Source organism: Squalius cephalus (genome assembly GCF_949319135.1).
Source record: "Squalius cephalus genome assembly, chromosome: 23".
Taxonomy (NCBI): domain Eukaryota; kingdom Metazoa; phylum Chordata; class Actinopteri; order Cypriniformes; family Leuciscidae; genus Squalius; species Squalius cephalus.
In genome coordinates, this window is record NC_137144.1 from 30621437 (window position 1) to 30637995 (window position 16559).

General features: G+C 37.7%; 1 protein-coding gene across 1 annotated transcript in view; it reads left to right on the forward strand.

Moving 5' to 3' along the window:
* Positions 1-16559, forward strand: part of LOC307151533 (uncharacterized protein) — a 197238-nt gene that overhangs the window by 25621 nt on the left and 155058 nt on the right. Inside the window, exons 4-10 of the mRNA XM_079859626.1 lie at positions 4233-4300; positions 4389-4508; positions 4669-4764; positions 5091-5219; positions 6264-6401; positions 6614-6648; positions 6750-6784. Coding sequence (XP_079715752.1) covers positions 4233-4300; positions 4389-4508; positions 4669-4764; positions 5091-5219; positions 6264-6401; positions 6614-6648; positions 6750-6784 — 621 coding nt within the window. The remainder of the gene's footprint in view (positions 1-4232; positions 4301-4388; positions 4509-4668; positions 4765-5090; positions 5220-6263; positions 6402-6613; positions 6649-6749; positions 6785-16559) is intronic.

Consider the following 16559-nt stretch of genomic DNA (forward strand, 5'->3'; position numbering starts at 1 on the left):
ACAGTAAAAGAAATGGACAGAGCGACCCCATAGGTTTCAACAGAGACAAGTGAAGCCAATTGGAAGCACTTCTTCCTGATGGCTGAGCGACTGCGCAGACTCAAACTGAGCTTGACGGCGTAGCTGTGACGTGAGCAACCCGTCTGGCTTCTAGTAGCTGTGCCAAGAGAAATCTGAATCATTCCCTTCCAAAACTCGCAGAGACGGAGAGCGTGAGTAGGAGCTGTCCATGAGCTGGTGCAGGCGAAACTTTTGCTAAGTATTCTGATTAATTACTTTGTCGTTTTGCCTCACGTCCCCCCGATCGCCCTCGAGCTTCTCCTCCTGTCCATACGGTAATCTCTCTACTGTGCGACAGAGAGTTGTGTGGTTATGACGCAATCATTAGCCTATTTTTACAAAAACTGCTTCTACGGGGCCATAACATAAGCTACAAGGTAATGGAGCCTTTTATACATTGTCGTTTTTCTTTAGAAATAAATAATGGACAAATGGAGTCTTTAAACGCTTCAGATGTAAAGTTATTCGCTGTCAAAGTGACGCCAAAATGAATGGGAGTCAATGGGATGCTAACAGCAGGTGGTGGTCTGCTAATCAATGGCGGCGCCCGGGGAAACTTCAACCCTGCCCCCCTGGTTATCACAGCCCTCATTATAGGCCTATGTCGGATTCGTCTAACTTAAGGCCATTGCACACTGAATTTAAACAAAAAATATTGGTTTCCTTGGACAAAACAAAACACTATGCTAATGAATACTACTCAATGGAATTGTTTTGATTTAACACAAAAATAATTTGATATTATTTTTAATGCGTGGATTAATTCAAATAATTTAAAGGTGCTGTAAGTCATCCTGGGAGACGTTACTTCTTGTTGACATTCGAATTGTTGTCAAACAAAATGGAGGCTAGCTAGACCCTCCCTCCTCCTCATCCCGTCTCCTCCCTCCTCCCCTCCCTTCCGCCATAAAGTCAAAATAGTCACTACAAACAAAGTTAAGTTTTACTGATACTTCATTCAATGTGTAATGTCGCCAAGTTAGATAAATGCTTTTATATATTGCAGAACAGAATGCAGAAAAAGAGAAACATTATCTTAAAATCGTTTCGCCACCTGAGGTTATATCTATGTTAGCTCCCATACAAGGACGCAATAATAACAAAATAACGTTAGCTTCGCGTTTCCCAGTGAGCATAAACAACGGCGGTGGCGTAAACAAATTTAGTCAAAGTTGTCAATAGCCTATAAATGAACATTCAAATTCATAACAAACAGTGGATGAAAACAATCATTCACACAAATTGTCGCCCTTCTGTGAATTTGCTTGATCATTTACAATAGAGATTGATCACTAGCTGCTAGAAACATACATGTTGTATTCACCAAAGTTAACGCTGACTGCATAAATCTAGCTAATTACATCCTTGTGTTGGTTTGGCGAACATGAACGTCAGTTTAGAAAGAAAAATGTATTTACCTGTTCTGCAAAAACAGAGCAACTGAATGTCGGATTGGGAGCCCTTCTGCCGCCGGAGTTCTCGCCACCTTTCGAAGGTTTTTCCGATGTAAATTCGGTATTTCGCGCGTCCCTTATCCTTGTCCCTCTTCTTTGCAATTTGTTCATCGGAACGTCGTCTCTTTGGTCGTGTGTCGGCCATAATTCAAACTAGGGATGTCCCGATCAGGTTTTTTTGCCCTCGAGTCCGAGTCATTTGATTTTGAGTATCTACCGATACCGAGTCCCGATCCGATACTTCTATAATACATAAAAAAGAATAAAGTAGAGCGAAAAACAGATACAGGATGTTCCTTATTTTTTATTTAATTCACCTTATTTTAACATTCAACAACTCTGTTAACAAACAGAGCACTTCTGTGAGGTAGCTTGAACAATCAAGTAATAAATAACATCAATTCTTCACTTTTGGAATTTAGTGCAATAGTAAATATAAAAAGTCTAATATATAAACAAATAGCACCTCAACTTAAAATACCCGGCAGGCATGTAAATTAACAGATTAGAGCATTCACACCGCACGCAGAGGCGGCGCGGCAGTGCGTAGCAGAGCAGAGCCGCGATCGTTTCGGCACCGAGTCTATTTTTGCTGCGCCGCATACGCTGAATTAATGTGACCATACATTGTTCATGGCCAAAATACACTGCAGTTTTATCCAAAAAGTGCATTGATGATATCTATTGTGTTTTAAAGAGTCAATCAAATGACCAACAGCAATTTAAAAAGAAAACAAATGTCCAAAAACAAACTTGTTGCCATAACAATAAAAACAAAGATGAACCAAAAGTTATATAAATGAAATTATTAATAAAATAAACTTCTTGACTATGACAAGTCTTTTCTCCTAAATGTATTTGAAAACGAAATAAAGCAATGCCAACTTATCCATTATAGAGTAGCTACTCTGTCTGTACACAACCCGCGGTTCAGCCGCACGTGACAAACGCTGCCAGTGTGAAAGCAAAACGCGCGTGTCCTGCTTCTGCTCACCATATGCACTGCTCCTGCGCTGCTAATGCTCTGCTAACGCGTGCAGTGTGAAACCGGCGTAACTCTGTGCCACCGCATAACTATAGATGTGTTAAAAAATAATGAAAATATATATACATATATCCGAGTCCTGATCGGGAGGTAACGTCCGATTCCGATCGAGTCTGAAAACACGTGATCGGGCCCGATTTCCGATCACGTGATCGGATCGGGACATCCCTAATTCAAACTGCCCTCTTCATGCTTCTCTGTTGTCTGTTCTCTCTCCTCCACACACCCCCTTCACATGCACGCGCACTAACCCACCAAACCCCACCCTCCAATACTTCTTGTCTGTTATTGGCTGGAGCACTGTTTGCTGTGTTTCTTGGTGCGGGTGAGCTGCAGTTTGTTTTTGATGATGTTTCATTAACAAAGTTCGGGAGGAGCACGTTCAAATAATCAATCAATCAACTCATCAAACAATTACCCTATCAGCATGAGAGGAAGCATATATATTCACTCTGTCAACTCACCTAACTTCCTTGACAGTTTCAGCATCCCTCCACCACCCCGACTCCTCACTCTTGGCTGTAAGAACTTTCACCCCCTCGACAACTCGATTCCAGTGTCCAATGGGCTCACTTGTAGAAGCTCCTTTCTTTGTTGTTGAAGCTCCTGTTGGACACAATTACTGTCATCACAAGCCGTTCAATTCCTGTCTGTTCTTTGTTGTCCTGCAACGTTAAACAGCAGTGAGATAGAAACCTAAGAAATATTGATCAAAAGAGAAAATATCAAACTTAGTTTTTTTGATCAGTGTTCTTACACTGTAAAAAATTTGTAACACTCCCAAATCAAAAATTTCAATTGACCGATAACATCTAAATTTTTCAATTGGCCCAAGTGAAATTCTGTAAATTCTAAAATTAAATGTACAGCTTTTCACTTGGGCCAATTGAAAAATTTAGATGTTATCGGTCAATTGAAATTTTTGATTTGGGAGTGTTACAAATTTTTTACAGTGTATATACAGATCCAATCAACGATATAGTGGCCTCTTGGGGAAGTAACCAACAATAATTTTGATTTAAATTCACATATCTAATATATTGAAATTAAGATTATAAATTTAGTTTATAATAAGAAAATAACCTTTCTAAAAAACAAGAAATACATTTTGTTAAATAAAGTTAATTACATTTCATGAAGTCTACAAACCCCCAGTATGACTTTTACAGTGTAACTAGGGATACAGATGGGCAGGCAGACAGGCAAAACCAAAACACAAAGACAATAAAACAGAACTGCATGTTACAGTTTTTACTTCCACTTAGAATAAGTGAGGGACACTTAAACCAATTTTTTGTTTTATTGGATAGAGAAAGAAAGAGATGATTACCTGAACCTGTGCAGATCTCAACAGCTTTGGCCATCAGCGCGTCTACAGAGACCAAACCATATGTTTTCACTACTAAGAAATGTAATGTCACTTTTCAGTGGTCATGGAGTTATAGAGATAAATTCAAACTTACAACCTCTTGTAAGAATAAATATTCCTTTAACCATATCAGTTCATGCACTGGAGAGGGCCTGTGCTGCCGTGACACTGAAATCCTAGAAATAGTGTGTTTTGTGGATGTTTGTGATACTATTTTCAGGTCTTGTTGCAGTTGCTTAAAGGATATTATAATGTCTATTCACTCTTATGCCAGTTGTATTTCATAGTTATCTTTCTCACTTAGTTTTTGAGCAGCAAGATGCAGCAGAATATCTGCAGATGATATTACACAGAGTACCTGAGCCATCAGAGGTAATTTCACTCTTATTTATTAAAGATATGCTGTAAATGTAGAATTTAAACATATTCTGTGTGACTGTGATAATCTCTTTAATACTAGATTTTCAGAGGATTAATGGTGACATCTACAGTGTGTTCTTACTGCAACCAGAACAATGAAGAGGAGACTGAGTTTTTATCAATACCTCTGTCTGTTGATGCCAGAGGACGTTGTGATGTGGTAAGAGAAACTGACTTTATCACCAGTGGACATAAAATAATATAAATTTAGGCCTGATCATGTTTGAGGTGAACGACATTGATAATTTTTTTTTAATTTACAACCTAAATGATGAATAATAAAACTGCTTTAAATCTTTAAACTTAATTTATCATTTTAGAAAGATGCTTTGATGGAGTATTTGGAAATCCATGACATGAGCGGAGATGATCAGCTATTCTGTGTTACATGTGATTCAATGAGAAACATGAAGACGGCAAGTATCATTTGCTTTTTATTAACTAATGTCTATTTAGAACATTACCAATATATTGTCTTATTGATAAAAATAGTTTTAGCTTTTAAAAACAATTATTTATATAATGTATGCATACATTTAATATGGTGTTTTATAAAAAAAGACAAAATCAAACTAAAGATTAAAGATTTATATATCGATACTGTGAAGAATCAATGATTATGAAGCTGCTTTGACACAATCTGTATTGGATAAAGTGCTATAGAAATAAATGTGGCAGTAAAATCATAATTAATGTGTCAATGATATGCAATTTATGCATTATCTCTCTCTTTTTACATCAGAAAAATGATATCAAAATGTGGCCAGACGTGTTGACTCTGCAGCTGAAGAGATTTGAGATGGGCTTCAGAGGAAACAAACTTCACTACCTGAAAAATGAATGCAAAGTTAACATTCCTTCAGATATACAGGTAAAAAATAATAATAAAATAAATTGAGTTTTCATCATTATATACATGTCTAATTATTTTCAAACAAAACTTGCTTTACAGTAAGCGAGAACAGACTGACACCAGAAACAATGAGGTCAAAGTGTTAAAAAGAAATATTAAGCTAAAATGTCCTAATCAATGAGATATCTAAAATTGTAAGAATTTGTATTGATCTTTTTTCTTTTCTTTTTCTTTTTCTTACACTTGGAATAAATCTTAAAGCGTTTTTTAACAATTTGACCTTAAAGGAGAACTCCGGTCAGTTTTAACATTGAGCTCATTTCTTTGTACATTTGGAGTGCTGTCAATACAGAGAACAACGACAAAAATCGGTGTTGCCTACACCGTGTTATCCTCTATTTAAGATTTGCACCCTGTTGACTTCAATGGGGCAAGTTTTAAACCTGCTCTTAGATTGTCGAGTTCTCCACTATTGCTTAGTACCTATGATCACGCGCGTGAACTCGGCAATTGACTACTATGGACTTTGACCGAAAACAGGATGTAAACACAGGTATGTGCGCTGGCTGAAATAACATCATTTTTATTCATATCTTTCACATCTACTGCAGTCAGATTCACCCGTATTCACGGTGAAGGAATCACTCACATTGGCTGTGCACTTGTAATGACACATCAAGGATGTTAAGAGGCTAAAAGCAGGTTTAAAACTTGCCCTATTGAAATCAACAGGGTGCAAATTTTAAAAAGAGGATAACACAGTGTAGGCAACACCGATTTTTGTCGTTGTTCTCTGTATTGACAGCACTCCAAATTTACAAAAATGTTAAAATTGACCAGAGTTCTCCTTTAACAATTGGATTTTAAACTTTGTAACGCCACTTTACATGATAATGCAGTCATGATGGATGTATAGGTTGTTTGTTTAAGTTAACTCAACTGATGTGTTTTCCCCCAATTCAGCACAAAATCAAAACTGCAAAGCCAATAGAGCACATACTGTATGTGCATTCTCCTTCCATAAACCACAAGCTCAAACTCAATGTGTTTTTTTCTCTTCAGGTTTATGAGGAGTCCCCAGTGTATGACCTGTATGCCATCATTAATCACCATGGCTTCTACGATGGCGGCCATTATGAAGCATTCATTAAAGATAAGAGTGGACACTGGTACCGTTTTAATGATGACAGGGTTGAAGAGGTGAGTTTAGGATTGATTATATATTAGAGGACACTGAAGGTGATGGAGGGAAATGTAGGGTTTTGTGTAAGGTGGAATAGACAGAAACATTATTTGATGTTCTGAACAGAGCAAATACATCGGGAATATTTCAGGAGGACAACTAGAAATGATTTGTCTTCAAACCTTTCTGTTGGATGATTTACTAATTTATCAAGTCCTTTTTCCTATAGCTTTATGGTTCAGGTCAACAGTGGATCAATAAAAGGTAATCTTACATTATAAATCACAAACCACACCATAGCTAAATGAAAGACTGAACCACTTAACATTTGCTCTAACATATATGCATACTTTTCTTATTTACAGCTCTAGCTCTGCGTATTTACTGATGTACAGAAAAAGTGAGTATTATTTTATTTAGTGTTACATTAAACCTTGTAAACTTAATTAGTTGATTAATTCATTTTAGTAACAATATTTTTTGCATATATACAATAAAAAATAGCAATACTAAACTTTTCAAAGCAAGGAAACTTTCACCTTAACTAACCACCCTTTACACAAGCTGTTACGATCAGCAGCTGTAGTGCCCTTGAGGGCCAGCAGGGGGCACTCCATCCTAGACTTGTCACTGTTTTGGACTCCATTACCCATAACTCTCTGCCAGGTTTATCAGCAATGATTGTTTGCAGCTGGTTGTCATTAGCATCATCACTTCTTTCTATGAATGTCAGATTCTATCAGAACAGTGTAAATGCAACAAAAACACGGCCAAACATGCATAAAAACACCTTTTACAAATCTATTGCAAATTTTTTTTTAAAAGTAAAATCTTTCAAATGCAATTATCTAATAAGATTGTCAAGTGTCTATATGTCCTTTTATCAATTGTCAGGGTTTGTTTTGTTTGTGCTATGAATGGCTCAGCTAAACAGGCCAATAAGAGACTATTCATTATTATTCAATTTAATTTTTCTAATGTCTAATTAAAACGTCTACAGTGGAATAAAACTGATCAGAGATCAGGTAAACCCACAGACACTGGTTCACTGGTTCTCAGTGACTCCTCGTGATCATGTGTTGACAGAGATCATCGCCCCCAGTGAAACATTGAAACGGTTATGCGTAATGAAGCCTCGTTTGCTGAGATCTCGTGACTCTGTCAGTGTGATATACACTCTCAGAACCACTGATTCAGAACAAACGATTTGTAAAGGTTTGGAAGCTTCATGAAGCAGTGTTTTGAGATTGCCATCAGTAGTTTGGACTGATTTACTGTTGTTTGAACCCTGTTTTGTCTACGATTGTGGATGACCCTTCATTAAAAGTAGCTACTCTGCATTTGGATCCTCAGCCTTCGTGCCTCGGAGCATTGTGCAACACAAGCGGTGTTACAGTAGCTAAAAGTCCAATGCACATAATGTTGCTAAATTATTAATAGTAAACATTTATAAACATTTACAAATGATGAATAGTTTCAACTATAGATTGGGTACTGCAAAAACATGAACAAATAATTAATAAATGATTTGTAAAAAATACACACCACAACAAACAAAGACCAAAGGATGACTTTTACTCGTAGTGAAAAAAAAAGTATCTATATTTTTCTTTTTTTATTGGAATATACAAAGGGTACAGCAATATTAATAAATGTATACATTCCTTTTTTCTTTTTTTTACAACTAAGGGTGGACACAAACATGAACAGTCAAAATCCTCAAAAAAAACAACAACTTCTATTACCTTTCTTAAGTATCTCATTAATGCATTAAGGGCCCTATCTTGCACCCAGCGCAATTGACTTTGTACACCGAAGCATGTATCATTCCTATTTTGCACTCCACAGAAGCACGTCGGTTAACTAAGAAATACACTTGCGCTCGCGGGGGTGGATCAGCGCAAAGAGGCGGCGTGTTCCGGCGCAAACGTTCCCTCATGCTATTTTACAGGTTTAGAAAACAATTCCACCACTATCCGAAAAAAACTAGTTTAAAGTCAGTGGTGCGTTGCGCATGTTATTCATATGCTATTTTAAGGGCCATAATCAATGTAGCATGTGCACAACACACACTTTGATCCTCTCATCTACACAGAAGCAGCAGTTCTCATTTTTGCAAATCATACATTATTACGATGGATGGAAGAATAGATAGATAGATAGATAGATGATAGATGGATAGATAGATAGATAGATAGATAGATGGATAGATGGATAGATGGATGGATGGATGGATAGATGATAGATGGATAGATAGATAGATAGATGGATGGATGGATGGATGGATGGATAGATAGATGATAGATGAAAGAAAGATAGATAGATGATAGATAGATAGATAGATAGATAGATAGATAGATAGATAGATAGATAGATAGATAGATAGATAGATAGATAGATAGATAGATAGATAGATGGATGGATGGATGGATGGATGGATGGATGGATGGATGGATGGATGGATGGATAGATGATAGATAGATGATAGATGGATAGATGGATAGATGGATAGATGGATGGATGGATGGATGGATGGATAGATAGATAGATAGATAGATTATTATAAAAGCATAAATCTAGCTTACACATTATCATACGCCTATTTAACCGAAGCTAATTTGTCTGTGTTTTTCCATCCCCAATGTCACTTCTCTGTGTTTTACGGCCCTGACGAGAACGTCGGTCTCCTCGGCTGTGAACCGCTCCTGGCAAATCCGCCGTTATAATAGCAATCCGCCATGGAAAAAGCGCGCCTGCTCTTAAAGGGAATGTGAGATGACGCTCTGATTGGTTTATTTCACGTTACGCCCAAACCACACCTATGAGAAATGAAGCTACTTCAGACCAACACATTTTAGATTTGCGTCGGACGCAAGAGTCATTTATCCCGCCGGATAAATAGCAACAGCGCCGAGACCCGCCCACAAAGTTACTTGCGCTTTGACACTTGCGTTTCAGATCGTTAAAATAGGGCCCTATATGTTAAATCGGTGACACTACTGTAAGTCTCATTTCTACATGTATTATTCCACACGCTGCTTCTGCCATCCATCCAAAACTTATTAACTTGGCTTATTTATATTCCCAACAGTTTAACAATAGATTTTTTAATTGGATGAGTTTCATAGTGTCCCTTTACCGAAATCCAGTAAGTCAAGTCAAGTCAAGTCAAGTCAAGTCAACTTTATTTATATAGCGCTTTTCACAATACAGATTGTATCAAAGCAGCTTCACAGTATTAAATAAAATAATACATCAATGTTTGTTTCTAGTGTAAAACGTCCACGTTTGGTAATGCTGATCAATAGTATTGTTGATTGATTAATTAAATTAAGTATCCCCAACTGAGTAAGCCAAAGGCAACAGTGGCAAGGAACCGAAAAACTCCATGAGGTGACCCAATGGAGAAAAAAAAACCTTGGGAGAACCCGGGCTCAGTCGGGGCCAGTTCTCCTCTGGCGTTTATGAACTAGAGGTCGGATTTAACTGTAAGATTAAAAATATTATATAAATGCCTGGCTGAAGAGATGCGTCTTTAATCTAGTTTTAAACTGGGAGAGCGAGTCTGAGCAACGAACAGTATCAGGAAGGCTATTCCAGAGTTTTGGAGCTAAATTTGAAAATGCTCTCCCTCCTTTGGTGGTTCTGGATATCCTAGGTATGACCAAAAGCCTTGAATTTAGTGATCTTAAAGAGCGCGATGGATTATAGGGCGATAGAAGATCCGTTAAATAGACTGGAGCTAAGCCGTTTAGGGCTTTATAAGTCAGTAGCAATACCTTGTAATCAGGGCTTGACATTAACTTTTTTGCTCACTAGCCAATGTGGCTAGTGGTTTTCCAAAGTTACTAGCCACACAGCATTTTTACTAGCCACATTTTTGTTGTTGTGAAATTACCTGATAAAAGTTGACTATGGCGTGCTAAAATTTACTTGAACTAGATTTACAACCCTTTTAAATATAAAACCACTGTACACACCCAAATCAAGACTACATACATATATAACAATACAGGTCATTATCATTAGCTCTGATAAGGTTGTGTGTAAAGCTCCTTTTTTTAAAATAAAACCATGTATTATGTGTTATATGTCGCCACATAGCTCCACCGGCATACGAAGTAACTCCAGCAGAGCAGCTAGCTGTCTCTTCGTTTCTGTGTTGCAACACTGTGTGCATGTAATACTAATTAGGGTTGTCAAAATTGGTCAAAAATGCCGTTCGAATATTCCCTCTAAAAAAACACATAGCTATCGAACTATTCGAACATCTGGTTGCGCATTTTGTCAATGACGCGCATTACGTCAATAACAGGACAAATTAATACAAAGAGACATAACTACTTGTATAGGTAGTTTATTTAAGTTTAAACATATTTGACAACGTATTACCTACACGAAAACAAGTAAATCAACTAATGGCCAAGACCGCAGACCTCACTCTCGCTCGCACTCGCAGGCACTCTTTCTCTCTCTCGCCCTCACGAATAGAGCGTCTGGCGCGAGTCTGGCGCGAGTGATTTCAATGTTAAGTCAATGTAAAGACGCGTTTACGCGCGTCTGGAGGACTTGCGGCGCGAATGAGGCGTCACGCTCTCTGCGCATAACGGTTTAAATGAACAACAACAATAAGCAAATGTTGAGTGCTGATCAAGAGTTTTGTGCAAGCAATTTAAGGTTGTGACTCTTATATAGCAGGCTTCATTCAATGATTGAAACAAGTATTATTAACATTAATTTAAGTTTTACAGTAGGCCTATACTGCCCTACAAAGGCAAAAGACCTTAAGTCGCTAGAGTGTGGAACTGAGAAAAATGACTTTAAAGATTTTTAGTTGTCCCGTCAAATTAATTATAGGTAGGACACTGGAAATCTGGCAAATAGTTGTTTTAGTAATGGAAATTATATACATAAAAAAAAATTTGAGCTCAAACTTGACTTTTGACCACTATTTTAAAGTTACTGTACTCTGCCTTTGTATTGTCAGCAAAAAGTGAGAAGTCATGCCAAGGCAAAAGGCAGTAACTTCCACATTATCAATATTTGGTTGCTGATCACCATTAACAAAATCATTATAGTAACACCTGTATAAAATCTAGTCACCATGGCATTTATTTTGTATGATTTACAATTATTTATAGCCATCTACTTATTGCTATCCTGTGCTTTGGTTGCATTCTGATGGCATTATTAATACATTTGACATGACAAAATACCTCCATAGATATATTAGTCCAGCATTGGCTCGACCGCGTTTAGGGCAGTGCTGAAGTCGCCGGCGAAGTTTTGGCACTCTGCCAGCTAGATGCATGAGTGTTTCAACCAGGTCCTGTACCCGAACTGAGTGAGGCGGGGCTTTAACTCTTGGTTGTATTCATCTGATACGGCAATGCGTAATGTTTTTCTGTCAACTCTGCATAATCCTTCGCGATCGTTATCGCACGTTTGTCGACGGCGGGTTCAGACCATACTAAATGTTCTGACCGCAGTTGTGCAGGAGAAAGCTCTGAGGACATTAGAAGTTAGAGGGACTGATGGCAGCTGTACAAAGTACACAGGCTACACCGTAATTTTAACATTAAAACAAAGGCAGATAACAGTACAATCTGGTAGGCATTATTTGATAGAACACCGGCACAGTAACTTCATATTGACGCGCGGCTAAACAAAGGCAGAGCACCGTAACTCCATTTCGAGCGTTCCAAAACAAAGCCAAAGAGCCGTAACTGATGTTACGGTGCTCTGCCTTTGTTTCTCATGGGCTTTTGGAAGTTACTGTTAAGACAATTCATTATTTTCTCGCAAAAACAACGGAATTGATTTAAGATACTTATCCACATGATAAAGGAGGTCTTGAATGTGCCAAAAATATAAATAACTCATTTTCGACCAAAAACGAAGTTACGGTCTTTTGCCTTTGCACGGCAGTATATAGAACCGACATTGAACGCTCCGAGCGAGCTGTGCTGTGGTAAACAGAACTTTTCCTTGACATGAAACGGTACATAATCAAACCAGTGGAAGCCTGCAGTGCATGAAACTGCTGTATCTAACCTACCTTATTCATGCAATATCTATTCAGTCAGTACAGTAGCCTTTAGTAATGTTTCTGTTTAACGTTAAGCTTTCCTGTCACTGATCCCTCAGGCAGCGCGCCCACTCGCAAAGCAGACAGCCGCGCCTCTGCTACCGCGGGCGTTTTTCCACATTCGAATATTCATTTTCACCTTCAAAATTCTGTTTTTTTAAAACTATTCGAATTCGAATTTAGAATATTCGTTGACAGCCCTAATCCTCATGGGAGTTGTAGCGTCGTAGTGTCACACTTATTTCAAATGCCTTTTGAAAAGACAACAATTATTCAACCCGCCAAAGTGGCTAGTTGGAGTGACTATGTTACCCGCCACGAGCAAAATCCACCCGCATTTGGCGGGTTGGCGGGTGTTAATGTCAAGCCCTGCTTGTAATTAATACGGAACTTTATAGGTAACCAATGTAGTGATGATAAAATCGGTGTTATATGATCATATTTTCTTGATCTAGTAAGAACTCTAGCGGCGGCATTTTGGACTAACTGTAGCTTGTTTATTGAGGATGCAGGACAACCGGCTAATAAAGCATTACAGTAATCTAGTCTCGAGGTCATGAATGCATGAACTAACTTTTCTGCATCAGAAACTGATAGCATGTTACGTAGCTTAGCAATGTTTCTAAGGTGGAAAAAGGCTGTTCTTGTAACATATGAAATATGATTTTCAAAAGACAGGTTGCAGTCAAGTATAACACCCAGGTCTTTTACTGTAGAGGATAAAGTAACAGGACATCCTACTATATTAAAGTTGTATTGTGAGAGGTTTTGTGGGCGTTTTTTTGAACCGATAAGTAGTACCTCTGTCTTGTCTGGATTTAATAAAAGAAAATTACGCGCCATCCATATGTATATCTTTAACACACTCTGTCAATTTGGATAATTTAGCATTTTCATCCGGCCGTGATGAAATATATATTTGAGTGTCATCAGCATAACAATGGAAACTAATTCCATGTTTCCTTATAATATTTCCAAGTGGCAGCATATATATTGAGAATAACAGAGGGCCTAACACAGATCCCTGCGGCACTCCATAGTTTACTGGAGTTATGATAGATTTTTCTCCATTTAAATAGACAAAATGGTAGCGGTCAGATAAGTATGATCTGAACCAGCTTAATGCTTGTCCTTGAACACCAGTATAATTTTGTAGTTGATCTAAGAGTATTGTGTGATCTATAGTATCGAACGCAGCACTAAGATCAAGTAAAACTAGTATTGAGATACAGCCTTGGTCAGAAGCTAAGAGTAAATCATTTGTGATTTTAACGAGCGCAGTTTCAGTGCTATGATGCGGCCTGAATCCTGACTGAAACTTTTCATAGATGTCATTTTCTTGCAGGAAAGGGCCCAGTTGAGCGGACACCACTTTTTCTAGTATTTTAGACATAAAAGGAAGATTTGAAATGGGTCTATAATTTGCTAGGTTATTTGGGTCTAATTGTGGTTTCTTAATGAGAGGTTTTATAACTGCCAGTTTAAATGTTCTTGGAACATGACCTAAAGATAAAGATGAGTTAATAATATTGAGGAGAGGCTCTTCCACTACAGGTAACACTTCTTTCAGTAGTTTAGTTGGTATAGGATCTAATAAACATGTTGTTGTTTTAGATGAAATGATAAGTTTATTTAACTCTTTTTGTTCTATAGTTGTAAAGCACTGTAATTGTTCTTGCGGGGTGATAATTGAGGCTGAGTTATAAGGCGCGATTGAGGATTGAACGTTTACAATTGTGTTTCTGATATTTTCTATTTTCTCAGTGAAAACATTCATGAAATCATTACTACTAAACTGTAACGGAATATTTTGTTCAGGTGACGTCTATTTATTTGTTAGTCTAGCCACGGTGTTAAATAAAAACCTTGGATTATTTTGGTTATTTTCTATTAGTTTGCGGAGGTGCTCAGCCCTGGCCGCTTTTAGGGCCTTTTTATAATGTGACATACTGTCTTTCCATGCGATTCTTAAGACCTCTAAATTAGTTTGTTTCCATTTACGCTCTAAATTACGAGTTTCTCTCTTTAGAACACGCGTAGTATTGTTGTACCACGGTGCTTTAATTTTCTCTCTGACCTTTTTAGTCTAATAGGTGCAACAATATCCAATTTCCCATAGAGAATGGTGCTCATAGTGCTAGTTGATTCCTCTAGTTCATCTGTTTGTTTGGGTTCACTGAGCAGCTGAGACAGATCAGATAAGCAATTTGTAAAATGATCTATGGTGGATGGAAGGATTGTTCTGCCTAATCGATAACGCGGAGCAGCATGATATATTACAGGGGTACGTAATATGCAAGTTACCATGTAATGGTCAGTGACATCATCACTTTGTGGAATGATATCTATATCGGTTGGATCGGTTCCATGTGATATAATTAAATCGAGTGTATGATTAAGACGATGAGTTGGTCCGGTAACGTTTTGCTTAACCCCAAAGGAGTTTAATAAATCTGTCAACGCAGCCCCTAACGCATCATTTGGATTATCTACGTGTATGTTAAAATCTCCAACAATTAATGCTTTATCGACATTGACTAATAGGTCTGAGAGAAAATCTGCAAACTCTTTTAGGAAATCAGCGTAAGGCCCTGGCGGTCTATATACGGTAGCCAAGGCTAAAGATAATAGGGATGTTTTTCTAACATCTAAGAGCGTAACATTTAGTACAAGAACTTCAAATGAAATAAACTTATAACCTGTTTTCTGAGTAACATTGAGAATATCTCTATAGATTGTTGCAACACTGCCGCCACGACCAATCAGAAGGGGCTCGTGCTTATAGGAGTATCCTGCTGGGGTAGACTCATTTAGACTGAAATAATCATTTGGTTGAAGCCAGGTTTCAGTAAGGCAAAGTACATTGAAGCTATTATCTGTGAATATTTCATTTACAATAACTACCTTAGGTGTGAGTGATCTAATGTTTAAAAGACCTAGCTTTAGAAATTGTTTTTGTTTACTAATAGCAACATTTTCTGTTTTAATAACAATTAGATTTTTCCTAGATCCTGCAGTAGATTTATTATTTGATCTCACTAAACGAGGAATAGACACGGTTTCTATGCAATATTCTACACTAGTATTTATATCAGTTAATTTGGTGCAGCAGAGACTGTGATTTGGACTTTTGGTTACTAGTCAAAAGGTATTTAACAAGTCAAAAGGTATTAAGCTCATGTTGCAGTAAGTCAACATGAGCTGTAATTTTCTTATATCAAGAGGCAGTTCACTCATTTCTACCTGTAAATCAGGAATAGGAGAAGATTTGAGAGCACTTCATCATATTCGTAATGCCTGTGATTAAATCATTTATAATTTCTGCAGCAGAGTTTTGGACGCAGACCCGTATGCTATACATCCATAATCTATGGTTGACCGGATTAATGCACAATATATTTTCTTCAATGAGTGACGCCTGGCGCCCAATCCACTCCAGCTAAACATCTTAAAATATTTAAAACATTTTTGCATTTATCAACTATTTTTTTGTATATGAATTGCAAATGTCAGTTTTGAGTCCTACCATACCCCCAGATATCTTATCACTTTCACTTGTTCTAACTGTTTGACGTACAATTGTAATCTTATACTAGGACTTTCTCTCTTTTTTTGAAAAACAGATGACCTGTGTTTTCGACACTGATAAACGAAATCCCCATTTACCTGTCCATTTCTGAACTTCATTAACTGCAATCTGCATACTTCTAGTCACATACGAAACATTCCTCCATCTCTTCCACAGTGCTCCTAGCCTGGCTAACGTCAGACCTCTTTCTCTTTGAGACGTGGTCTGGGAAACTACATGTGCATTTTCTCGTATTTGAGGCGTGGTTTACGAATGCCCAGAGCTGTTTATTGGGCGCTACGAATGTCTATCAAATGCGCCTGTACGTAGCTCATAGCCAATCGTTTCAATTATACCAGATGACGTATGTAGATCTTCAGATCTCCAGATATTCAACGAAGAAGAAGACGATGGGTCAGAGATTTATGAGTACACCAGAGTCCTGCACGGGTCCGATTTTGTAAATCCGCACCCGCCTGTACCCGCACTGCTTAAAACAGCACCCGACCCGTTTACCGA